General features: G+C 34.4%; 1 protein-coding gene across 1 annotated transcript; it reads right to left on the reverse strand.

Annotated features, from left to right (window-relative positions):
- Positions 1 to 63: 63 nt before the first annotated feature.
- On the reverse strand, positions 64 to 26,565 carry UFL1 (UFM1 specific ligase 1). Its single transcript, XM_036317201.1, has 19 exons — positions 26,405 to 26,565; positions 25,088 to 25,233; positions 24,001 to 24,029; positions 21,945 to 22,042; positions 21,302 to 21,416; positions 20,382 to 20,512; positions 20,006 to 20,064; positions 17,801 to 17,947; positions 16,360 to 16,535; positions 15,034 to 15,213; positions 11,921 to 12,041; positions 9,514 to 9,630; positions 6,638 to 6,755; positions 5,241 to 5,407; positions 5,027 to 5,157; positions 4,036 to 4,116; positions 3,624 to 3,709; positions 2,331 to 2,511; positions 64 to 1,708 (listed from the first exon to the last, which is right to left on the reverse strand). The coding sequence occupies exons 1-19, from the start codon at positions 26,479 to 26,481 to the stop codon at positions 1,490 to 1,492; spliced, it is 2,379 nt and encodes a 792-aa protein (XP_036173094.1). The 5' UTR covers positions 26,482 to 26,565; the 3' UTR covers positions 64 to 1,489.

A 26,565-nucleotide genomic window follows, 5' to 3' on the forward strand; every position in this document is an offset into this window, starting at 1 on the left:
CTTCATTTTATCTTTTATTTTCAAAAATTAAGGTATTTTATTTTCACAAACTATTCTCTAGTTTGACAAAAACAAAGATTACTTTGGTATCTGCTGAAACATAAATGATAAAGTTCTTAAGCAAAGACTGAATAAAAAATTATGTTGGGAGTTCAATATTTTGAAAGCCGAATAAGCACATAAAACTAACTGGAGTTGGTGGTGAGAGAATTTTCATTTTTCTGAAAATACATTAATAAAAAAATGCCAATGGAAAAACATTTTAAAATTTACATTACATTCCTATCAACTTTAATAATAGTCTGTAAATATATAATTCCTTTTACTCCGTTACTAACACTTCGTCTAGAATTAGAGTAGAGGTAGGCAGACTGATCTTTGTATTCAAACATTTTAAAACACAGAGTTTTAAATGCCACACAAGGAGTTATATACAACAGTATTTTTTAATATTTGAGATTTAATTTACTATTATATTCAAAATAAATTCCTTTTGATATATAACAAATTGTTGCTTAGATTGAAATGATTACTCCAAGGAACTATTTTAGTTTTAATTAGCTTGGTTAATTTAATTAGTTTTAACTACTATTAATCTTTAGAAAAACAAGAATACCTAGTTCTTTATAAGGGTTTTTATTTTTATTTTTTAAAAAGCTTGCAATGATGTAAATACACTTAGAAATCTCTCCACACAAAGCATTAGTTGCTAGAGTGACTACTGATTAAAGAAATGACACTTAGAAATGCAAAATGGATTAATGCCAAATGGAAAAAATATTTGCATAACACTTTTAGTTATTCCATTGGTAACTTATGACATACCTATTAGCAACAAATTTTATTCTTTCTTACTTTTGTTAGCATCTTGTTTTAGAATAGAACACAGGAACACATGGGTCACTTAGATGTTCTTCCGCTATAAAAGCATCTCTAAAGATTCCAACCGCATAACAGTTCACTCCTGTGGGAAGATGGAAGAACCTCTATCTGCCAGAAATAAGAGCAAGGGCTCAGCAATAAAAAAATATTTTGCAAATTTCTGTTATTTTTGAAGCATTTTATATTGACTTTAAAATAGACAATTTTCATTTTTGACAGCAGAGGGATATTTTTCTTTTTAAAAAAACATGACCACATTTTAAATTTTTGCCTATAATGTAAAAATATGATGTCACTAGAAATATAACACAACAAATGAGCCCTTTCCTAGAAATGAAAGACATCAGAAAATTTATTCTTCATTTAGTACACGGAAAGAAAATAAATGTATAATTTTTAGAGTTATAATGTCTAAAGAAATCTTCCATGGAGAACTCAATTTACAAAAATTCACATTTTTATAAAATTTACAATGAATACAACAGTACTGTTTTAACTAAATTGTGGGCTAATGGGAGATTGGAGATTGTGAAATAAACATTATTTATAACTCAGCAATAATTTTGGGGAAAAACGTTTACTACATGGCAAAAGTAAATTAAGTTCATTACTCTTCTGTCATAGATGATTTCCTGGATTTGAGAACAAGGTCTTTAATGGATGAAGAAAGTTCTTGAAGCTCTTTCCGAGTAGTACTGGTGCTATCTTCTTCTTCACTGTCTAATTCATTACTCAAGGGATCCTCTTCCTGCCCAGTCTTCTTATTTTGATGAACTAAATGCCTTACAACCAATCCTTGATACTTTACCAAAAGTGTATGCTGGTCCTGTGAAAAGAGAAAGAAGAAAAGTTAACAAACATGATTTAATTTTTGTGGAACAAAGTAGGATTTGTTCAACCAAAACACACTGAAGGTCTTCATCTTTACAAATCCCTGGCCATGTAAATAGAAAGCTGAATGTATCAAGGTCCTTGCTCTCAAGGAGTTTACATTTTAGGAGACAGAAAACATGAATGCAGGTTATTTTAATAGTTGACTTGGCTTGTTTCTATCACCAAAGATATAGTCAAAGTGATATGGAAGTTCAAAGAAGCCAAAATTACTTTTAGTTGAGGAGTTTCTCAGAAGAATTTATGCAGAATTTATGAAGAATTTTAAGGGGCCCTTGAAGGGCAGGTTAAACCTGAATAAGCTGAAATGAAAGACTGAACATTATTGTGTCTTTTCCAAAAGCTTAATTTCCAAATTTAGAATATTCTTTACCATGGATCAGATAGGATCCTAAAAGAGTATCCTTAAAATCAATCTCCTAATTCATTGTTTGCATTTGTGGAAACAGGAAGATGATGTTATATATCTTGGTGTTTACAATGATTCACATCTATCCATTAAAAATATTTGCAACATAAAAGCTTTAATAGTTCCAAGTGCATTGAAAATGTAATACCTCTGGAATTTTACTCTTAAGAAGAGCGATGATCTGGGGGACACATCTTCCAGGTGCATGGAGCATGCTGTGGGTTGAGGACTGAAACAACAGGACTGATGTGAGGTGCAGGATAAGAGCAGGGTCTTCTGTGACTTTTAGCTGTTCAGCCAGTGCTTGTCGATGCTGGAACAGAATCTGCCTAAACAAAAATAAAAACACACAAATTCTCACCAATTTCAGTTCTTCCCTTCTGTATTCATTTTTAACTTCTCTAATTTAATTATCTAGTTATATAAATATTTTAAGGGACCTTTTAAATATGTTTCAGATACTCATAATTCTAAAAGGCATGAATAAACTAATGTGCTAGAAAAAGATAGAAAAAAAAAACAATATAGCAGGGACATTCAAAGTATGCCTTTTGAGTTGTAGGGGATTAAACAGAAGAGCACTGATTTAAACAGGTTTCCTGTAAAGAAAGTCACAAAGCTAATAAAAAGTTGCCAGGCTTGATCAACTATGGGATTAGACAATTCTGCTACCTTATCAAGATGAGTCAGGGAGGAAAACTGAATTTTATTAAGATCAAAATGCTTCAAGGTATACAACAATTTAGACACAACAGTTCTCAATGCAAGATTCAGATAGTCAAATTCCAATTTCAGATATAACACATCTAAGAATCCTATATAATAAAAGCCTAATATGCTAAGTGTCCGGTCATTTGGTGACTGGTCAACTGTTCAACCAATCAAAGCGTAATATGCTAATGTTATGCTAAGGCCACTCAACCACTGCATATGACATGCACTGACCACCAGGGGGCAGACGCTCCAACCGATAGGATAGCTTGCTGCTGGGGTCTGGCTGATTGGGACTGGGTGAGACGGGGCTGGACATGCTCTGGAGCCCTCCTGTGGCCCCTCCCCGGCCCCGATTGTGCACGAGCAGGGTCCCTTGGCCTGGCCTGCACCCTCTTGCAATCTGGGACCCCTTGGGGGATGTCAGAGAGCCAGTTTTGGCCTGATCCCACAGGTCACTCCCCTCGGGAGGGTGTCAGATGCAGGGCTCATGGCTGGTGAGTGCTGCTGCGGCGGTGTGAGCCTCTCCTGATTGGGACTGATTAGGCACGAGCCCACAGCAGGCACAGTGGGGCCTGGATAAGCAGGAGCGGCAGGTAGGAGCTGCACGTGGCATTGGACTGCAGATTTCGGCCTGATCCCCACAGGCCACCCAGAGGGACCCCACCTGTGCACTAATTTGTGCACCAGGCCTCTAGTTTATTAATAAGATAGATTAATTCAGTGTTACCTTTCCCTTTTTTTGTCTCCCCTTTTCACCATAATATCACAAGTTTCTGCTGCAGAATCCAGACAAGAAAGAAAGTCTTCTATGCTCTGAAAGGGTGTTAAATACCACAATTAACTTTATAATACAAAGTTGCCTAAAGAAAATACAGTCATTTAATGCTGTTTTATAATTTTACACCCTAAATACAATTTTTAATAAAGGTTATTTTGTCATTAAATGTGAAATTGTGATTTAGCACTTTAAAGAGGGTAAATCGCCCCTAGCTTGGTCTTGCCCTTCACCTCCCAAAAACGTATCTGAATGCAGAATACTAGTTTCAGACTTAATTCAACATTATTTTTTATAAAAATCTACTCAAAGATCACAAATGCTAGCTCCAATATATATCTAAATAGAATCAAACTTTACTTACCTTTTCATTCAAGGAGCTATGGAGTTTTGTGAGGACTAATTTAGTTTCTTCTGATAATTTACTCAAAATTTTTTTTCTTACCTATGGGGAGAAAATTATTTCGGCATTGTGTTTTTGAAAGGTGGTAGATATAAGATCAAACAAAAAGAAAAAAAAAATACATTTATTACTATACAGAATGTTGAAAGGAATTTATCTTTGTTCTCGAATTTTTTAGCTCAAACGAGGAATAATAATATGCTAAAAACATTCTCAAATCAGAGAGCTAGCCAATAGTGTCAGCCAAAGAGAATAGCTACAGCCTTACTCCTCCCATCTGTCAAGCAGTATAAGAGAAAGGAGAGAAAGATACTCTCTTCAGAATTAGTGTAAATATTGAAATAAGTGGTGTCCCTAAATGAAAATGATTGCAAAGTTATGGAATCTAATATGAACATTATTATTAAGAAACTTGTAACTCAGCAGGAAAAAGGGATGTGACATAACAATAACTAGGAAAAAATAAAACCACTGGTTCCCAAGCAATTCAGCAGCATTACTTTTAATAGACTGGTTATATTGCCAATCCTGAACTGTATATACACTGTACTGAACTTGACCTAAAAACCTCATCAATATTTTTTCTAAAATTTTTTTCTGTATTTTATTATCTTTTTAAACTATTTCAGATATGAGACAATAAAATATGCTCAGATTGCAAAACAAAACACATCAAGAGTGGCAAGAAAGCCCTAGCTGGTTTGGCTCAAAGGATAGAGTGTCGGCCTGCGGACTGAAAGGTCCCAGGTTCGATTCCGGACAAGGGCACATGCCTGGGTTGTGGGCTTGATTCCCAGTAGGGGGCATGCAGGAGGCAGCCAATCAATGATTCTCTCCTACCATTGATGTTTCTATCTCTTTCTCCCTCTCCTTTCCTCTCTAAAATCAATAAAATATATTTTTAAAAAATATATTTAAAAAAGAAAGAGTGGCAAGAAAATCACTAACATACTTCACTTGTAATGGCTGCAGGATCGTCAACTGCCATCATTAAATCCGAAGCTAAGAAGTTGAAAATGAGATTAGTGACATCAGTACAGACTGTCTTTAGCAAGTGCTTGGTAAGGGCAGTTTGGGTATCATCTGAAAAATAAAGGTGTTTTATTAAAATGAATGTACAAGAAAAATTATGAGAATCAATGAATAAAAAATAGCATTAAGTATACCTGTAAAGAACTTCATCCCCTTTTCAAATAATCGAATATTATTGTATAGGTTTGAAACCTCTTCTTGCAAGTCCTTGATTGTGCGCTTTCTGCCAGTTCCAGAGGCAGAAGTTGTTGAAGACATGAATACTGAACGTACCACCTCAAGGTAAATTTTATTAAGAGGTCTGTGAATTTAAGATAAATATATTCAGTTACTTAAAATGTACTGAGTTTACATAGATACAAATTTTTGATTCTATGGAAATAAGGTTTATGAAAACATCTCTATTTTTTTAAACAAATAAGATTAATTTGGAGAATACTTCATAAGAATCTGTCCTCCATCCCACAAATTATAACTTAAATGGTTTATTTTTCTCAATTTTAAATACTCCAAGTTATTGTGTTAAGAACAACAAAAGCTTCAATTCAAATTAAAGAGCAGCTTTTTCAAATTTAATTTGGAGAATAGTAGACTCTAAATCTGTTCCCCATCCTCAGGGATAATACCTTAAATTCTCCAATTTATTAGTGTACTAAAAAAAACTTTCAATGTTCGATTCAGAAAAGATTATTTAAAGAATGGGAAATAATTAGTAAGTACTCCAGTTTTTTACATATAAAAATATGATTATGTAATAAATTCATGAACAAAAAAATTTCATTACAAAAGCTAAATTTCTAAATTCAAAAAGTTAGATGCACTGGGTTCCTGGATTGTATTTATACAACCTTACACATTGGGACTACCAATTGGAAGAAAGATCATATTATTTATTAATGGTCAAGTAGGCCTCAATTTCTTTGACTTCTGTAATTATAAATTTAGCTTGATTCATTTTAGGTTAGTGTGGTCAAATTTATTCTTTTTAAAAAATGTTTTTATTGATTTTAGAGAGAGGGAAGGAGGAAGAGAAACATCAATATGAGAAACACTGGCTGTTTGAACCAGTGACCCTTCACAGCATGGGACAACACTCAACCAGTGGAGCCACACCAGCCAGGGCTAAATTTATTCTCTTTGAAGGCAGTTTGTTACTTTATTTTCTCCCTACTAGTGCACTGTGTGCTTCCTGTCAAATCTAGATAGGAAATGGTCCTTTCTTCCTTTTAGATGTTACTTTTCATGCCATGGAAGAGACCAGCCAATGATTAGTGCTGGTGGTTTCCACCCAAATACGACTGTAAGATAAGTGAACAAGGACACCTCCACGTTCTTGTCTTTTATTTCCCATTGCCTTGCCCAAATGTTTATTGAACTGCCTCTGCAGGCAAAGTCTGTAATTTGGTGACTAAATTCTAAGCTTTGGGGAAAAAAACCCCACCTAAAATATATGTTTTCTATCATCTTGGCAAAAATTTAATTTAATAGCTCATTTCTATCATCAAACAGAAAAAACGTGTTTTTTACGTACTTTATTAAGTACTCAGCTAGTTCAGAAAGAAACTCCTCAGGCGCGTCTTGTATGCGTTTTCTTAAAAAATCTTCAATCTCATCTTGGAACATAAAAGTGATCTCTGGCTTCTTCTTTCCTATAAAGAAATGAGCAATAAGGAAAATACTAACAACAAAACAAACAAATGAGCAACATAAAGAAAACTATTTTCATTAACATATTTAATAAGGTAGTAATTAATTCATTGCCCACTACGGACTCTGATATTAATTTTTTTTGTCACCAATTGCCAATCGAATACAATAACTTACAGAAGCAATTTTAAAAATAGGATATATAGTGGCATTTCTTTTAAGTTATATTTTACTAACTTCATTTAATGACTGTTTTTTACAAGTCAGTCAGAAAATAAAGATAATTTCGCCTTGACCTAAAAAAGTTAGATATCCAATCAATCAAATGGATGGAAATCTTTTAGGAAAGGATAAATTCTCTTTGTTGAACAATGAATACTGAGCAGAATTTCCTTCTTTATAAAAATGAGTACTGCCGAAGCCGGTTTGGCTCAGAGGATAGAGCGTCGGCCTTCGGACTGAAAGGTCCCAGGTTCGATTCCGGTCAAGGGCATGTACCTTGGTTGCGGGCACATCCCCAGTAGGGAGTGTGCAGGAGGCAGCTGGTCGATGTTTCTCTCTCATCGATGTTTCTAACTCTCTATCTCTCTCCTTTCCTCTCTGTAAAAACTCAATAAAATATATTTAAAAAAAAAAAAAATGAATATTTACTAAAAGTCAAATCATCCTTATAATTTACCTAAGATCTTCAGAAAAAACTCTTTATAATCATGCAAACCACAACTGAAGTCAAATTAAGCTAAAAATTGTCTTTTTTTGCAAAGGCAGAGATTAAAAAGAAACCTCATAACTTTATACCAATAATTTATTTTTAATTCCAAAAGTAATTATTTGCCAAGGAAAATTTATATGTAGCTACTGTAATGGTAATAATTGTTAATTGTGGAAATGTCACGCTTACTCATTTACTTGGAAAAGTATAGGTTGTAGATAAAGAAAGCTAATATTTCCCTTATTAATTAAAAAAGTGTAAAAGTGACTATTTTCAGCTAAATTAGGTACTGATTCTAAAAGTAAAATCTTAGCAAAAAATAAAATAGCTCAAAAATCAATTTTTACCATTCATAAAGATATAAGTAGTGAGATCACAACTTTAAAATAGATGAGTACTATCCTTTCTTTCTAAGATCTGCTATTTGTTTTTTCACACCAAATAGTGTCTAAGGTTCCTGCGGGCATTTAAAGTTATTAAATTGTATTTCCTTCTAATAATCTTTCACATTGAGTTGACCCTATATATTAGCTGAGAAACTAACATATCCTGATTTCAGAGATTACAATACAACTCTTTTTCAAAAGCAATAAAAGTACTTTTTTTTTTAGGGTAGTAGTAGCACATTAATAGCTAAAGCCATGTCACTTGATGTCTACATCTCCCAGCTCTAGCTCATACATAATGAACTCTGTGGAAGAGGTAAAATAAAAATCTCAAATTATTATCATTTCAGTTTTTTTTCTCTTTTTGCTTGGAAAGAGAAGATGTGCAGTTCACAGTTTATTTTTTTAAACAAAAACAAAGTATCTTAATTTTATTTAGAAAAATAAAGTAAGATGTCTCTTGCTAACTTAACCACATCAAACACTAACAAGCGTAGGAAAAGAAAGATGGATATACTTAATTCTCCCCCTTAGATAGAAGCAACTAACCAATTAGATTCCTACTTAAATTTGCAGAAATACCTTTTTCACAAAATAGTATAATTTGTTTTGTGAAGCAGTACAAGACCATAAAAATGACTATGCAAGCCAAAACTATGCAAAGTGTTCTTAATTAAAAATGGGAAAATTTACAATTGTTCTGTGACCTTTTAAAAATGTCTGTGAAAACATTAAAAGTTCTTACTGGTGTATAGGGAAGAGAAAAACAAAACTAATATTTATAATTTAGTACAAAGTAATTTAACTCATCACAAACATTGAGAATGAAAGTTTTATTTCTCTGCAAAAAACCAAATTAAGAATAGTTTAAACATTTGCTCCCTCTCATCTGTAATCTATAATACAAAGCAAGTATCTTTTCTATGCCTTTCAACTCTACAACATTTTATCCTTTGCCCTTTCAACATTGTGAAACATCTCTGAGAATTCCTTTAAAGTTTTTTCCATTTTCCTCATTTACGTCAAGCGCACCTTTACCAAGTTCCACTGGCTGCATAGCTGGAGTCCCTTGAACAGTGACAATGTCAATTCTCACAATCAGCTACTTTTTCTACAACTCCATTTATTCTCGATTCATAGTTTAGTTCCAGTGTTATCACTTTTTATTTATTTGCTACACTTTCATCTTTGACGGCCAATTCTCTTTTGATTATCCATTTTTGAAAACTGTCACATGGATTTATCACTGGGAAACAATGAGGCAACACAACTACATGCTTTGTGCATAAAGTGAGTAAGAGATGCATAGTAATCAATCGCTGACAAACTGAAAAGTGATGTGATTGTCATAGATCCTGACACATCTGCTATTTATGAGCTGATCTGTGGGTTCAGGAGCTAGCGGTAAAGTTAGTACTTTATGCAATTACTCACAGTTAATATACCTTGGCCACTGAACCATGTTGATTTTTCATACCATGAACCATGTTGTTGGGAGACTAATGTAATTTTACTAAACTGTGGTAACTGAAATTTATGACCACTGACATTGTGCATAGCAAGGACTTCTTGTATAAGCATATACACCTAACTGTATGCACCTTAGAAAATGTTAAAAAAAAGCATGCATATACAAAGAAAGAGTAAAACAATGCTACAAACCAGTGTGAGATGACTCATCGTCACTATCATCATCTTTTCTTCCTTTCTTCTTGGTTTTTTTAATTTTGTACTCTCTGGCATTGCTCCCACCTCCTCCTCTCACACTTCCACTGCCCTCTGGTGGAAAATGACATAGTTAGTATTCTCTAACTTAATTACCATTTTAAGAAAATAATGACATTATGTTGTCATACTTTACAGCAGAAAAATAAAAGTCAAATAATTAAACTTTTAGCCACTTTTTAACATGCAAGTATCTTTATTAAAAAAAGTTTTATAAATTCAATAAAGAATATAAAATTTCTTGAATTTGATCAATTCAGTTATTAGATAGTCCCTGTGCTCTAAATGTAGTCTCTTCCTCCTTCTCTAATGACACTCTTCTGTCATTAGAGAGCTTTTTCTTTGCCAAATCCATTCATTTACCTCCTTTCTTTTCATCCCCAAAAGAAATGTGCCCTCATTTTGACCTTCTGTTACCACAGTCTCATGAATATCCCCTATTCCAGTACTTCACAAATTTAATTATACTTGGTTTTATCTTCTTAGTTGAAAAATCATTACCCATGTTTACAGGAGACATTCTGATTCTTCCACAATCCAACAAGATAAACTTGAAGTATCTCTCACTAATATTTGTATCTTGGAATTAAAGCAATATTTCACATACAATTACTCAATAAAGCAGTTGGAAAACGTAGGTTTACAATTGTGAGTATACAAACTGTAGTGTACTCTTCCTTATATTATTATTTATCATTGTATTATTTATTTATAGTATATCTGTAAACCTACTTTTGCCCACTCCTGTATTTATAGAGCACCTAAAAATGTGGACCATTAATATTAAACTGGTTTAGTAGAAAAATATAGATTCCAATCACCTACTGGTTAAATGAAGACTAAAAAAACACACAAATTATGAAACAAACTAAAACACTATAAATAAAAGTAAAAAATGTTATTGAGGTGTTTCTCTATTAGATATTTACACTTAAAATATGTATTCACAAAATATAATACTTATATAATAGTGGGACTGAAACACTGAAAACTACTGAAAATATATTTCTTCATAAAAAATTCATTTTTCAATAAAATTAAGTAATTTATATAAAGATGTTTTTAATTCTAAGTAAAATTACCATAAATTTCATCATATCAGATACTTCTAAGTTGTAATTTATTTTTCCTTACTTTTATGATAGAAAAATACAATTTTTTAAAAAACACCAGTCTAAAGTGAATGTACTCTTTATTGCATTGGTAATAAGCTTTTTATGGGGAAGACATTCATACCTGGCATTATTCCATCATTGTAATTCAACTATTATAATACAATAGTACTACCAGAGAGAAAACACCAAATGACTCTGAGTTTTTAGAAGAAAATAAAATAGACTACTTATATTGATATAGTGCAACCAATTAATTAAGGTGAATTTATAACTATATCTTCAAATAATATGATAAAATATCCATGGCTGTGAATACTACTATGATTTATTGGAGCAATTTACTATATAGTTTTCCTAGAAGAACAGAAAAATTTCAAAATATCATTATTGAAAGACTGTAGAAAAAGGCTTTTGAAGAGGAAAGAAAACGACCTCAAAGAAATACGAGTAAATTTCCACAGCAAATAAAAGTTGTTCCTACTATAAAAATTATAGAAAATACACGTTAGTTTCCAAAAGCAAGTTACTAGTATAGCAGTGCTACCTATTATAATTCCCAGTTACTCTAAATTTTTTTAAAAAAATCTAAAAAAGTAGTATATCCTTGGAAAATTCATTCATTCAATAAATATTTACAGAACACCTAAAATATGTCAAGGAAAAAACAGTACTAGGGGAAACAAAAAAAAAATGAGATGGACAAGTTTCCCAAACAATAAAACATATCACAATAAAACATCACAATAATAAAAGTGATGGGGGGAAAATGGCAAGATAATAGGATAGAGAGTGACTGTGTCCACTATTTTGGGTGATTAGGGAGGCCTCTCTCAGGAACTGACATTTAAAGTTGATCTCTAAATGACAAAAAGAAACCTGTTACTTAAAATTCAGGAGAGAACATTCCAGATAGAAAGAATAACTAGTGCCTTGAGGTAGACACGAACTTGCCAACTCAGAATAAAAAGAAAGGCTACTGGGCTGGAACATAAAAGATGATGGGCCAAGCATACAATAACTTAGCTCTCACAAATAAAACATAGAATAAGTAATCACCAATATTTCCATTTTTATAATCAATACTTAATTCATTAGTAAAAGACTTGGTTAGTATTAGCAATCAAAGGTGAATTGAACAAATAAAAGGCATTTCAATGTGCCTAGCAAATGCAGAGTTCACTGCAACAAATAAAAAACTCATCTTTGAATCTCTGTTAATAATTTATTACCTGTTGCTTTCCTTCTTCGTTCATCTTTTTTATCCTTTTTACTTGTATTACTACTTTCTAAAATGGAGACTTGTTTCAGATCTTCTTCAGTGATTAAATGAACTGGATTATTTTTCATTTCCTAAAATAAAACATGCTTTTTTTGGTAGGCAAAAACATGCAGCATTACAAAAAGGACAAAACAAAAGTTGTTTATATACTCATAATTATTCTTGTTTGGTTTCATTTCTACAGACTATAGAGATCTGTCTGATAGTTGCCACTAAGACTGTTTCTCTTTGCCCCAAATCAGTCTCTTTCTTTGCTATTCTTGGATTTTTGTATCTATTATCAGCTAATGAGAAATCCTATCTGATCTCTGAACAACTGATCACACAGCATAAAATACAATCTTCTTCAGCTGTTATTGGCTGTTTACCACTGCTTAACAGATGACTCTTACTCCCTTTCTTTTTGAGACTCCCAAGTCCAATGCCATACTTGGAGACGTAGGATTACTAGAAAGATTTAAAAAATCTCCCCCTACCCCACTCCACCATAATGAATGAGCATATATAAATGAATTGCACACTTGGCATATAAACTCCTCCTGGACTCATTCTTGATTTCTGCTTTTAAAAATATTATGTTAAGAACAATGAACTATTCCAATGAACTGATTCTGTATTATGGAAAAGGATTGTAAATCTGTAGTGACAAAAGTCCATTTTCATTTTAAAAATATTTCCCTTTCGGTTTTCAAAAGAAAAATGTCTAGATGCTAACAGTTCAAAATGATAGAATCACCATTTTTTTTCTGAATTTGTGTTTAGAAGCAGGAGCACAAGGAAAAAACAGTGATGACCACATTAAGTTTTTATTTTAGCAAAAGGTCACAAATAAAAATAATATAGGCATTTAGTAGCTGGTAGCTAACATGCAGCAAACATTTTATATAACATCCTTCCTTTATTTACATTTACATTTATCCTTTTTTTTTTTTAATTCTCACCCAAGGATATGTTTTTATTGATTTGAGAGAGAGAGAAACATCGATGTGAGAGAAGCATTCATCAGTTGCCTCCTGCACACGCCCTAACCGGGGACTGAACTCCTAACCTAGGTATGCACCCTGACCGGGAATTAAACCCACAACCTTCTGATGCATGGGATACTCCAACTGATTCAGCCACCCAGCATTTATCCTTTTGAGAGTAGGTAGGTATCACCATCCTTTCTTTGAAGATAAGAAAGAACTGGAGGTCTACTGTTCCAAAGTCAAAGAGAGAGTAAGTAAGTTGAGAACAGAACTCAAGTTTACTGATATCAATCCTGTGTTATTTTTACTCCTCTCTAATGCTTAGCAGGCCAAATGTAGAAAATTATCTCATTTTTTAGATTATTAAAGAGTTTAAAAGGAATACAGATAAATACAAATTATTTAAATATTTAATAAGCTCTCATAAATTTATTAACAGTCTAAGATAAATGGACTTGTTCTACCTATTTGTGAGTAGGTTTTGTAAGTAGACTAGGGGCCCGGTGCACGAAATTTGTGCACTTGGGGCGGGGGGGCTGTGTCCCTCAGCCCAGCCTGCCCCCTCTCACATACTGAGAGCCCTCAGGGAATATCCTACTGACGGCTTAGGCCCACTCCCTGCTCCCATTGGGGAGCGGGCCTAAGCCGCAGTCTGGCCTCCCTTTGTGGGAGGCGACCAGGCTGATCAGGGGAAGGCGCCAGCCCCATCACCCCGCTGCTGCAGCCACTGCCAGTCACCACAGCCACCAAGGTGTTTTCATCAACACGGACTCCATCCCCTTCACCATGAAAAAATGACAACTTTCTTTAGGTATTTAGGTGTTCTCAAGATGTGTCTTTCATAGGATATGACATTTCTTTCTTTTCTTTTTAATCCTCACCTGAGGATATGTTTCCATTGATTTTTAGAGAATGTGGAAGAGAAAGGGAAAGACAGAGAGAAACATCAAAGTGAGAGGAACACTTTGATTGGTTGCCTCCTGCAGGAGCCCTGACCTGGGCCCCAGCCAGGGAGAAGCCTGCAACCTAGGTACTTACCCTTGGTCAGAATTGAACCCAGACCCTGTGGTCAGCAGGCCGAGGCATTATCCACTAAGCCAAACTGGCTAGGGCAGGATATGACATTTCTTAGCCCTCCAGCAGCGGGCCTTCGTTTTTTTCTCCAGGAGTGTGGTGGGAAAATCCTAGATCACCTTTTTGGATTCTTATTACCCAAGTTACTAAGAATATTACCAGTGGCATACAGGGAGCTCAGCCAATGAGCGGTCAGAAAAGGTGTTTCCTCTATAGTTCACTCCGATCCCAGCTCTGCCCCTGCCCAGGCCTGTAGCCTCTGGCTGAGGCTGCAGGGGACCCCCAGAACCCTGTGATCGCTGGCTCCGCCCTTGCCCCCTCTGATCACCGGCTCTGCCCCTTGCCCCCCCCTCCCCCGCCACCTGCCTGGCCAACAGGCCTGGACACTTTAGTGGCGGGGCTGAGGGGCCTGGGCTCCACCATCTTGTGGCTATGGGCGTGGCCATCTTTGTGACGGAGTGACAGCTGATTTGCATATTACTCTTTTATTAGATAGGATAGGATAGGATAGGATGGTGCTGCTAACTAGAAACATGAATTGAATATCCTTAAAACAGCCTTGGCATGACCTCTACTTCTAAACACTTTGACAGCAATTGCTCTGAGGAACTAATCAGTTAACTTATCCAGTTTGTGCACCCCAAACAGGTAAAATTAATGAGGCTCTAACAGATTTAGTAAATATACTGTGTAGTAATAGATTAAAAACACTGTATATTTATGGATTCTAATGTTGGAACAATACCCTCATATAACAATTGTGAAATGTATAATTTCATTTATATGATTTTAATTAATAAAATCAGCTCCTTAAGTTCTAATTTCTATGTCCTGATGGGAATAAAGGAGAAAAAACAAATCCAGGAGAGGAAATAGAAAGAAATGATGCAATAAGAGGAAATGATGTATAAAACAGTGCTCCTTTTTGGGGTACAGCTTACCCCACTTTTTTAAAAGATAACCAGATGATTCTTATGTGAAATACTATTAAGACTACTAGGTGAAAGGAAACCTGGCATACCTTTTCAGCTTTTTGGTGCATCAGTTCACTGAAGAGTTCTGTACAGTCATTTATAAATTTTTCACTGACTGCAACAGTGTCACTAAAGACTACAGCTGAAGGCTGTTTGCTGAATTTTCTCATCACTTGTTGAAGCAACATTGCAGCATCTTCAACTGATAAAGAACTGGGTAGCAGAGGCTGGAATTACAAACAAAATGAACACTGTATAAATGTAATATAACACAGATAAACCATTTGTTTTATATGTGCTCTCCCTAGATCTCATTAAGTGCAATGGCTTTTGGGGCCATCTATATGCTGATAACCTCCCAAATTACATTTCTGCTTTCATCATCCCTCTGAGTTCTGGAACTGTATATGCTACTGCTAACCTAACCTTCCCATTCCTATGCCTAAAAGGCATTGCTAATTTCACATGTCCCAGACTCCCAGCTCCATCTACCCCTCCCCACTGCTCCCCCATCTTAATGAATGGCACCATCCTCCACTCAGTTGATCAAGTCCCAAACCTACAAGTCACACTCAGTTCCTCTCATAAACATACAAACAATCCTCTATCAAGTCTTGATAATTTTACCTCCAAAATATAGTTCTTTTTAGCTCTTTTTAGTATCTGAAAAGATCATTTTCATCAACTATTTACCCCCAATGAAAGTACCCCTCCCTGAGAGCAGGAAAACTTATCTGAATACCACATTCCCAGCAAGTAAAATGGTGCCTGGCACACAGAAGGCACTTAATAAAATTTGTTCAATAAATAAATACTTATATCTAAAATCTCTGGGAGCTCATGTATCTAAAACAACGAATTTTCTGCTGTATAATGGATTGGCCTTTTATTTCATTCTTTACACCCACACTCACCTTCTTGGCATAATAAAGGCAAGTCAATACTGAAAACTTAAGTAAAAGACTATCAGTGCTAAAGCAGCTTGTGTTAACATATTAGCAGAGATTAATGGATTAGGGATAAACAAAAGCGATGACATGATTCCTGATGCCAGTGAAGATGTAAATGCTCAGATAAGAGTGTGAGAAGTCTTATTAGTTTCTGTATGGCAGGACTTATATGAGGATTATATTGTTTGTTTGAGATTTATAGAATTCTGAATGTTGACTATCCATATAAAAATGTTACCTTACTTCAAAGGCTAGAAAATCTTTAAGCATAAAATAAGTAAGATTATTTTTATTGAAACAATGACTGTTATAATTTGGCTCTAAAGCCAAGACCTTTATGTATCCTAATTCTTAAAATGGCCATATACTAGTGAAGTATCAGTGTCATTGGTTTAAAGAAAAGTTGAGAAGAAAAAAACATACTGCAATATCAACCCATGTTCCAGAGCTGATGGCTTCCTCTACCGATGCTTCCACCTGATCCACAAGTCCTTGACCAACACAAGCTGCTTTCAAAAATAAGAGTTGTGCAGTCTTGTATCTTTTCCTTATGTAGCTCACAGCATCTGGGATTCCCAGTCTGGACAAAGCATCGAATTCTAGAAATACATCCCAAAGTTGGAACAGAACTGTCAATCTTCACACCTTTCAGAAATCTTAGAAAAAGTTAACTTCTACCAAACCCTATTCTTTGTGAATGCACTGTGTTCTTATATCTTTTTTTGTAAAGAATAAAGCTCAAATATGTACCACAGCCTATTTCCTGCTTATGTCACTTTCCCAAATTTTTATTACTAAACATATCTGTAGAAAAATGAGTTCAAGTACTTCCCCAATTCCAGCTGCTTTACTCCCTCTTCAACTGAGGGGGTCAAAGGGAAACTTGAGAACTATAGAGGAATTAAAGTAGAAAAGGTGGGTAAAGGAAAATGTAATGATTTAAATAAGGAAACAAATACTGGAATTTCTTTTGCTTATTATAGTTAAATAAAGGAGTGGAATATATTTTTCAAATGTTTCATTAGACAAATTAGGACAGAGTAATTCTCCAGTCTAATTTAAACTAGTATGAGAGTTAGCATATAAAATAAAAGTAAAAAATGAAGACTTAAACCATTAAGGTTATTGAAAGTATCTACCATCCTTTCTCCATCCCCAAGTAATCATGTTTAAGAAAACTAATTATAACAAAGTTCTAATCCAAGTCCATGGTTGAAGAAACTGGGAAGTATATTACAGAAAGTCAAGAAAACATAAGCTAAACCCTATTTCTAGAATGCATTTAAGTGTTTGAAAACTAATGACTTACATACAAGTTTATTACTGAGAAAGAAACTGATATCTTATGTGGTTTGACTTGAGTTATAAAATTAAAGTAAGTTATATATATTTGTTGTTGTTGTTAATTGCTTTAATGACTAAATCCAATCAATCTACTTTATCAAAATGACATAACCTCAGAAACCAAATTTAGAATAATGTCTATGTTTCTGAAATATTAAAAAACTAATAAAAAGGAACATTATAAAATTAATAGCCAATGAAAATATTTCTAATATTTTCAGGTATAATAAACAGAAAAACTGGGCAACTTCATACAATATAATAAACATAATTCCTTTTTATGTATTAAAAAATATTTGAAGGTTGGTAATAAGAAGTGCCAGCTTTTGGTTTTTCTATAACAGTTCAATACTATAGAATTAAACTCAGTTTCTAGGACCCACAAAAACCTGCAGTGTGGCTACTGTCACACTCAAAGAGAACCGTTATAATTTGCTGGTCAACTCCTAGGGCTAATACAAAAGTTCTAAGACTGTGGATAGTATTAGAAAGAAGTTTCAGTTTCAAAGAAGAAAGTTACCTAGATAGCCATTCTGCCTGAAAAAGGAATCCACCCAAGTACTCTGTGTTCTGGAATAAATGTCAGGTAGAAACACTGCCTTATCTTGTCTCCCACCAACCACAGTGCCTCGTAAGCGTCCACTATTAACAAGTTCTTCAAGGACAGCTTAAAACAAAACAAAACAAGTAGAAATAAATGAGAGCAGGTATAAATCTCAATTAAACCCCAAAACTTTACTATTTTACAATTTAGTTATTCTTATCCTTTAAAAACACAATTTAAAGTTTAAATTGACTAAATGAAGACATTATGTTTCAGACAAAATTTTCCTGACATTTATGAGAATACTCAGGTCATTAATTCAGAAAATTTTGCAACTTTGTAAAGATGCAGAACTTGTAAAAACTAGTTAATAACACTAAGTTTTTAATTTGAGTAATTTTTTGAGGGAAAAACATGCCATTATTTAATCTCATGATTTGCTTAAAAGGAGATGATTAAATACTTTGAGAATAGATGTTACCAAATTCAATTTTCTCATATTTAGAAAAGTCAAGATACCTAGATCATATTAGAAACAACAGTTTAAAATTAAGCCATAAACATTTTTATAAGTGCCCTGGCCAGTGTGGCTCAGTTGGTTGAGGTGCTGTCCTCTCTCTCAAGGGGTTGCTGGTTGGATTCCCAAGTGGATGTATCAGCTCCCTGGTGTGGGGTGCGGGAGAAACCAATTTGTGTTTCGCTATCACATCGATGTTTCTCTCCCTCTCTCTCCCTTCCTCTCTCTTAAAAAAAAAAAAATATGTTATTACATTTTCACTGTTTAAATTGAAGCAACACATTTTAACCATATCTATAAAGAGAAGTATAATGCCATGGTTAAGAGGATGGATCTGGATGTAGACAGCTTAAGTCCAAATCTCAATTCTGACACCCACTAGCTGACAAAAACTGGGCAAGTCATTTTACTGTTTTCATTTTCTCATCTGTGAAATGGAGATAATAATAATACCTATTTCATAGGGTGGTTGTATTCATGTAAAATGCTTGGATCCATAATTAGTATATTAAGCATTCTTTATATGTTAACTATATATAATTGTTCCACCCCCACCACAATCATCAACATCAAAAGACTGACGCCAGTCTGAGAAGTGGGTAGTGCTGTAACTAATACCAAATTTATAGTTTTTACTTAAATAATAACATTTAACTAGACAAAATATAAAAATTCCCTAAAAAAAAACCAGATATGAAGGAATTACTTCTAAGTGAATCAGCAAGCATATTCAAAAGACGCCTTGCATAAAGGTTTATGAAAATTAACCTTTAACAGAAATAAACATCAGTTTACATATGAATTCAGAATTTTAAACTGAATAAACTAGAATTCATCAGAAAAGTCTAGACTTCTCAATAGATTGCAGCACATAATTTTAAGTGCCAAATTCAGACCAAAGTTATCTAACTGCCAAGAATTACTTCAAGAACTGTGTATTATAATGAAACTCCACCAACCACCATTTATGTAGATTCCAAAGTATGTCATTTTAACTTTAAATATTTAAAAATTTAAATTTAACTCCATATTCAGAAAAATACAGGGAATAAAAATTAATTTTGGTACTATACTTGATTTCTCATTTTCAGTTTAATTCTTATATTTTTACAGATATCTGACTCAAAAGATCAAGCCATTGCTTTTTAAAATTATTCCAGCAGAGCTTTAAACTCTCAAACCCTCAAAAAGCTTCATAAACACACACAAAATAGATAATGAACCACGATGGTTTTAGAGATATTCCTAGTCTATTTGAATGCTAAGAATGTATTACCACTATAAAATCTTTGTAAAATTATTTAGACAAACACTATTTACTTCTGTATTAGGAAATGTAGCAAAAATCTGAAGAAACAAAGTAAAAATTATTCTTAATACTACAATTCTAAATCTCTCTATATATGTATATGTATAACAGAGAACACACACACATACACAGGTTTTTTTTTTTTTTTTATCCCACTCTCCTGGTGGTAGCTAACAATAAATGTTTTGTGGGTATAACAGACACGTACATGAAAACTGGTATAAAAAAATTTTTCAACCAGATATATTTTAGTTACATAAGTTTTAAGATTAAAAGAGGTAAAATTATAATTAGTAAGTTTTATATTAAGTCTATTCAGCAGCTAATTAAGTGACAAAATTTAAACCAAACTCACAGTAAAGAAGCTGCTCCTGAAATCCATATTTTGATATCAAAGAATTCACTGCTGTAGGCCTTTATGGGAAGAAACAAAAAAAAAGCCTTACTTAATATACATATTTATAAATTAAAAATAACTAGGATAGCTTATGAAAAACATCAATTAATTTAAAATAAATGAGGGCAAAAACTGCATCAAGTTGTACACCCTTAATAAGAATTATACGACTGAAATACCAGGGGAATGGATCTGCCTCCCCAATCCAGGATCAATTTACTTTCCCACCAAAATTCTTACCTCAGATTTAGTGATACTTAACTATCTGCCCTGCCTTTATTGTGTTTGATGCAAACCAAGATTAAAGAAATATTCAGACTTTACACATGCTTACCGGGTAATAGCACTGAACAGTCCACGGATGCGTGCTTTATGTCGAGCTACAAAAGCTTCAGTAAATATTACTCCTCTGTTATCAAGATCAATGTGTCCATTAATAATTCTACCTAGTCTCTGAGTTAGTGCCTGGGGGTAAAAATGCAAATTTTTATAAATTTGAGAGAAAAAAATCACACATACACATTTTTATAGTCTTACTAAAGTCATGCTGCGTGCTGATGTTGTATTAATCATATAATTGAGAAATTCCAACAAGCATAAAGAGATATGTAAGTCAAAGTCAAGATTTAGGATCTAGGAAACATCATAATCTCATGGCAGAGCCAAGAACTGAATGAGTCAAATAGCTGATATGTTGAAAGGCTTAGTTACCTGCTAATAAGGGCTATTTAATGTACAATAAAAATGATTAACCACTTTTTCTAGATATAGGCAATGTGAAACACACAGACAGCCAAGACAAATACACGAGTCTTGGAGAAGACCCTCTCTGCAGCTTCTAACACTAACAGAGAAAGAGAGAGAGAAATATTACTACAAGAATTTACAAGCTAGGGAAACACAAGACCTGAAAAATTATCTTCTTTGACACAAGTATTAACAACTTATCTGCGCCCAGAAATCCCCACTGGCAGAAAACCTGATTTCTTAGTAACCTCCAGAGAGTATTTTTCCACAGCTACCATATGACTGGAGTCTGGAAATAAGTCTGGATATATTTCACATCCCAAGATAAGTTAAATCTACTTAAGTCAGCCTAGCTGATACTTTTATGGTATAGAAAAATGCTTTTCAATTAACTTCTTAACGAGCTTTCATAATACTGTTTGTGATATTCAGAAAAATTGGAACTGAAAAACATTGATTCTTTATTTATTTTTCTAAAGACACATTTTACTATTAAGAAAAAAATACCTGTGTGAGAAAGTTCCCAGGAAGATCATAGGTTTTACACAGTTCTGATATGGTTATCTGACCACTTTCTTGCAATTTATCATTTACCTCTTCTGCTAACCGATCCAAATAGTTTCTAAACAATAAAAACAAACAAGTAAAAAAACAATTAGGAATAATGAAATGGTTTTCCTCTATGTTTTATGTTTAATTTCTGTTGCAATAATGTGTGCACCAAATTAATGAAGTATGTTTAGGTAAACACTATTCATTACTCACATTTGGAAAATCATTTTTTTTCTTATCAATGTAGCTAAATATAAGGTTAATCAAATGATAAATGCTGGGATTTCTTTAAACAATAGAAATTCTGCAGTCATTTTTATTAATATTTTTGGAACAAATCTGCTTTACATATAGGAAGATTGTAAAAATTATGTTTTGTGTTGCTTTAATAGAAAAAAATTAAGGTTTATATTATTTCCAAGTACTCCACACTATTAAGCACTTACTTTTTAAGTACAATGATCCTTATAGTGAAAAATAGCATCATGAGTTCTAAACAAAATACTGAATTAGCCACAATTGTTCTAAATTTAAATATTAACACTATTAAAACACACACACACACACACAACAGAGTGCTCTTAAATGTTGTACTTACTCATCTATCAGCTGTCCCAACACTAGCTGAACATGCTTTTCTGATTTAACAATGTCACCAATTCTATTTTCAATATGAGTCAGATCCACATTAATTACCTGGGAAATAAATATAAACTCTATTAGTGATAAGTTCATATTGTTTCTTAAGTTCAAAATTATATATTTAGAACTACCTTTTTAAAAACTTACTCTTAGCTGAATTTTAAATTTGAAATATTGTAAAAGTCTTAGTCAAATAAAAAAGCAGAGGCTCAATGCTTATTTATTTTCATTTCTGAACAATTACACTTATACTTGCTAGGAAAGTCTGTGTTAAAAAGTTACATTTTCATATAATGGGCACCATTTCAACAAGATTCACCAGCTTTTTGTTTCGGTGGTGACATGTGCACTCATATTTTCTAAAAACATCTTCTATTTTTTTATATACCAGGTGTACTGGTTAATAATGTGGATTTTGTAATCAAAGAAAACACGATAATTTTAAGAGAAACATCAAAAGTGCTTTATTCAAAGTAATGTCCATCGCTAGCTACACATTTTCCCATCTTTCAGGTAATTTGTGGATACCATCCCAACAGAACTTTTCTTGTTTTGAGGCAAACCACGCAGAGACCCAATTTTCCACTTCTTACATGTTGAAGTGCTGCTCAGAAAGTGCATGTGCCATCGATCAGAACAAGTGGTAATCTGAAGGAACAAGGTCTGGTGAATATGGCGGGTGGGTTAATGCTTCCCAGGCAAGATCTTTTAACATGTCTTTAACTGGTTTTGAAGTGTGTGATGGTGCGTTATCATGAAGCAAAATTACTTTGCCATGTCTTCTGGCACATTCTGGTCGTTTCACTATCAAAGTGTGGTTCAAATTGATTATTTGTTGTTGGTAGCAATCAGTATTAATGGTTTCACCTGGTCTTAGAAGCTCATAATACACCACCTTCCTGATCCCACCAAACGCAGAGCATTGTCTTCTTTCTGAAGCGATTTGGCCTTTCAGTCGATGTTGATGGTTGACCTGGATCAACCCATGACTCTGTGCATTTGGGATTCTCAAAATAAATCCACTTTTCATCGCCAGTCACAATTCTATGCAAAAAAGACTTTCTTTGTGCCGTTGAAGCAACATTTTACTGATGACTTTTCGGTTTTCCATTTGTCTTTCGTTCAGTTGATGTGGCACCCATTTTCCTTCCTTTAAAATCTTTCCCATTGCTTGTAAACAATCAGAAATTGTTTGTTCAGCAACGTTTAATCTTTCTGCAAGATCTTTTTGAGTTTGGCACACATCTTCATCCAATAATGCTTGTAATTGTTGGTCTTCAAACTTTTTCGGTTGACCTGGACGTTCTTTTGTCTTTCACATCAAAATCATCACTTTTAAAGCGTTTAAACCAGCGTTCACAAGTATCTTGAGATGGAGCATGTTCACCATAAGCTTCTCGAAGTGTATGATAACTTTCAGCAGCACTTTTCTTCAAAATAAAAGTAATGAATTAAAACTTCCCGTAAATGCTCTTTTTTGGCACAAAATTCGACATTTGTAAGTGTAAAAATATCTAAGATGTTAGTACCTTCAGAAAATTTGACATATGAAGTTTTGAAGCCTGTTGTCAATACAACAAAATAGCATACATATCAAATCGCATATATATCAATATGTGTAACTCCATCTATTGAAAAAAAATCTGCATTATTACCCGGTACACCTGGTATGTCTATTACTTCCATATACTAAAAACAAGTGAACATGAAACTGATGAGTTTTTCTCCCCAAATTACATAAGTCCTGTAATTATATAAAATGTCAATTTTGAGTTTATTTGGTAAAAATAAAGAATAAGTAAGTCAACTGAGAAAGAACTTATTAAATTGATTAAATATAACTGGACTTACTGAACTGATTCCATGTATTAGTAAGAAATGTAATTACTTCTTCACAAACATTACACAAAATCTGATACCTGTAACTAGTAAATAGTTAAGACATTGAAAAAATTCATAGTATCAAAAAATGAACAAATCATAGGAAAAAATTTTATGAATTAAAAATTTACCTGTTGCAGATCAACAATGTTTACCCGACCTTTAAAAAAAAAAAAAAGACATCCATTTATTTTTAATTATGTATACGTACACACTAGCCAGAAACTGTAAATTCTAATAGATTTACATTTTGGACAGTCGAAGTCCTCCTCCTACAAAAGACATATGGCTGCAATAATATAAACCATTAGCTGTGTAAGTCTTCATGCTTATAATTTATTTTCAATGTGTCATTTGTCACATCAGGCCAATTACAAGCATCAACTGATATACAAGTTGACCAGACCTATGAAGGCTATTTATCTCCCTTCACAATTATCTACTGTGACCAAAGAGATATTGATAACTAAATTCAGATGAACTTTTTTCAATTATTTAAAATTGGTAGACTCCCATCCATTAGAAAAAGAAAATCTATTAAGTATTCTAAATAATAGCTAATACTTTATGAATACTATGCAGGAAAATAAAGAAAACAAGCAAGGAGGGTATATGTGATAATATCTAATGAACAGTTGTTTTCATAGTTCTTTTCTATTTTAATCAGCATTCAAATTAGCTCTGTAGTTTGTACAAATTTTTAAAAGACAAAGAAAAACAAAAACTGTGTGTGCTTGTTTTCCTACAATAAAATATGTGTAGCATCATATTGAATTGTTTCCTAATTTGCAACTACTTAAAGGTAAGTTTTAATAAAAAGGCATGGTAGCACAGTTTTGGTTTTCAACAACCTATAATCCTTTAAAATCTGTTTCATCTTCATAATTACCACTCTAATAGGCAGCTAAGTACCTTCCCCAGAGTCATGCAATAAATTCAGGAACTGTGAAAAGAAACAACTGATTGAGTCACACATAGACATATAACTCAAAATATTAATGTTATTTTGTAAAATGACACTATCTGACTTCATTTAAATTATATGATCATGTTTACCTGAATCAGTTCAAATATTAAGGCTGTAACCATATTGACAATTGAGATGGGTGTCTTAAAACCTCAGAATAATTTATTATTCATGGTTTTAAGGGTTTTTTTTTCCCTTCCAAAAAACCAGAAGGAAAAAAAAACAACAAAAAACACTAAGGAATTACTTACCACCTCGGATATGTAGCTCATCTCTCATTTCTTTACTAATTTGGGCCGGAGTAACATATTCCTTGCCATCAAGTGTATGAACTACTTCTAGCTGTTTCTGAGCAATCAATTTAGTCACAATCTCAATGCAGTTCCGCTCTGACAACCTGAGGGAAACAAGAAGTTTTTAAAATTCACTTGTTACAGTTGGTGCTCAATAAAATTAAAATAATGTACGAAGAGGGGCTTTTTAAAAGTAAAAAATAAACGACTAACATTTGGGTAAAGAATCATTAGGCTCTATATTATAATATCTCTACCTTTTATTAGTATAACGATACTAATTCAGTGAGTTAAAAAAAAAAAACACCCCAAAACAGCAGCCCTTGGGAGTAAGCAGGTTCTCATGCCCTTAAATCATGTACGTAATTGGTACAAATCACTCTATCATGGATTTCAAGTTTGCTCTCTCCTAGGCCAGCTTCTAATGCTCAAATCTGAATAGGAAGGTGAGGACGCATAATTTAGGTCGAAAAAAACCCTGGCACTTCATACAGTCAGTCCGCAGGCAGATCTGGCCCAGGGAAACCAGAACTGCAACCCTTTGCCACCCAGGCTCTGAAGCCCAGTGCGCGTCCTGGTTTGCTGTGTGCAGCAAAATACAGCATCAAGGGATTAAGGTCTTCGGCCCCAGAAGGAACAAAAACATCAATGGCAAGAAACAGACATGGCTGCACTTGGATCCTATTAGCATTGCACGTGTCCTGTTAAACAAGCAGAGTTAGGGCGCTCCGGACACATCCCCCCAAACGAGTGGCTTGGTAGCAACGGCCAGCATCCAGGAGGCCCTAAAATGACAGACGGGGCCACGGGTCTGGCCTAGCACCTCTGTTCTGCTGGGCAGAAAGGCAAAATGTCTCTTCAGAGTCAACACAGTATTTGCAAAGTACTGTGCGAGGGGGTTACCCTCGCCTCTCGCGCTCTTTCTAGGTCGGGAACTGCACAAAGGGCGATGATGCCACAGTGACCAGGTGGCACGAAGGAAGAAAGGGACACGAAGGAAGCTCCCAGCCCGCAGCCCGGGCCCCCGTGGGGGCGGGGCGCGCTAGCACTAGGCTGGGGCATGCCTGGGGGGATCGGAACACAGGTTTTGGGTTTCCGGGCCAAGAACTACACTCGGAACCACCACCCCGGCTCGAGGAGTGGGGGTGAGACGGGGATGGCGACAGAGGCTGGGAAAGTCCGAGGTCAGGGTCCAGGGACCAGTGGCCTCGGATCTTGGGGGTGGCCGCCCAGGGGCTATTTTGGACGCCCCAAAGGAGAGGGAGGGTCGGGCACCTCTGCGTGGCCTCGGCGAACTGCGCCCGCTGGAAGTCGGCCGCCAACCGCCTGATCTCTTCCCAGGCATCCGCCATCACGGCCCTACTGGTCGAGCCGCCGAGAAACAGCAGACACGTCAGCCCACGGGCGGCGGAAGCCCGGCGGAACGGGCCGCGCGG

The sequence above is a fragment of the Myotis myotis genome, unplaced genomic scaffold, assembly GCF_014108235.1.
Source record: "Myotis myotis isolate mMyoMyo1 unplaced genomic scaffold, mMyoMyo1.p scaffold_m19_p_7, whole genome shotgun sequence".
Taxonomy (NCBI): domain Eukaryota; kingdom Metazoa; phylum Chordata; class Mammalia; order Chiroptera; family Vespertilionidae; genus Myotis; species Myotis myotis.

Bases quoted from the DNA above. Each gene is read 5' to 3' on its own strand.
- UFL1 (XM_036317201.1), bottom strand. From the start codon at position 26,481: ATGGCGGATGCCTGGGAAGAGATCAGGCGGTTGGCGGCCGACTTCCAG. The intron at 20,065-20,381 runs GTAAGCATGTGT...CTTCCCATAAAG, and splicing joins CTGTTCAGTGCTATTACCCG to GCCTACAGCAGTGAATTCTT. The intron at 3,710-4,035 runs GTAAGTAAAGTT...ACACCCTTTCAG, and splicing joins ATAGCTCCTTGAATGAAAAG to AGCATAGAAGACTTTCTTTC.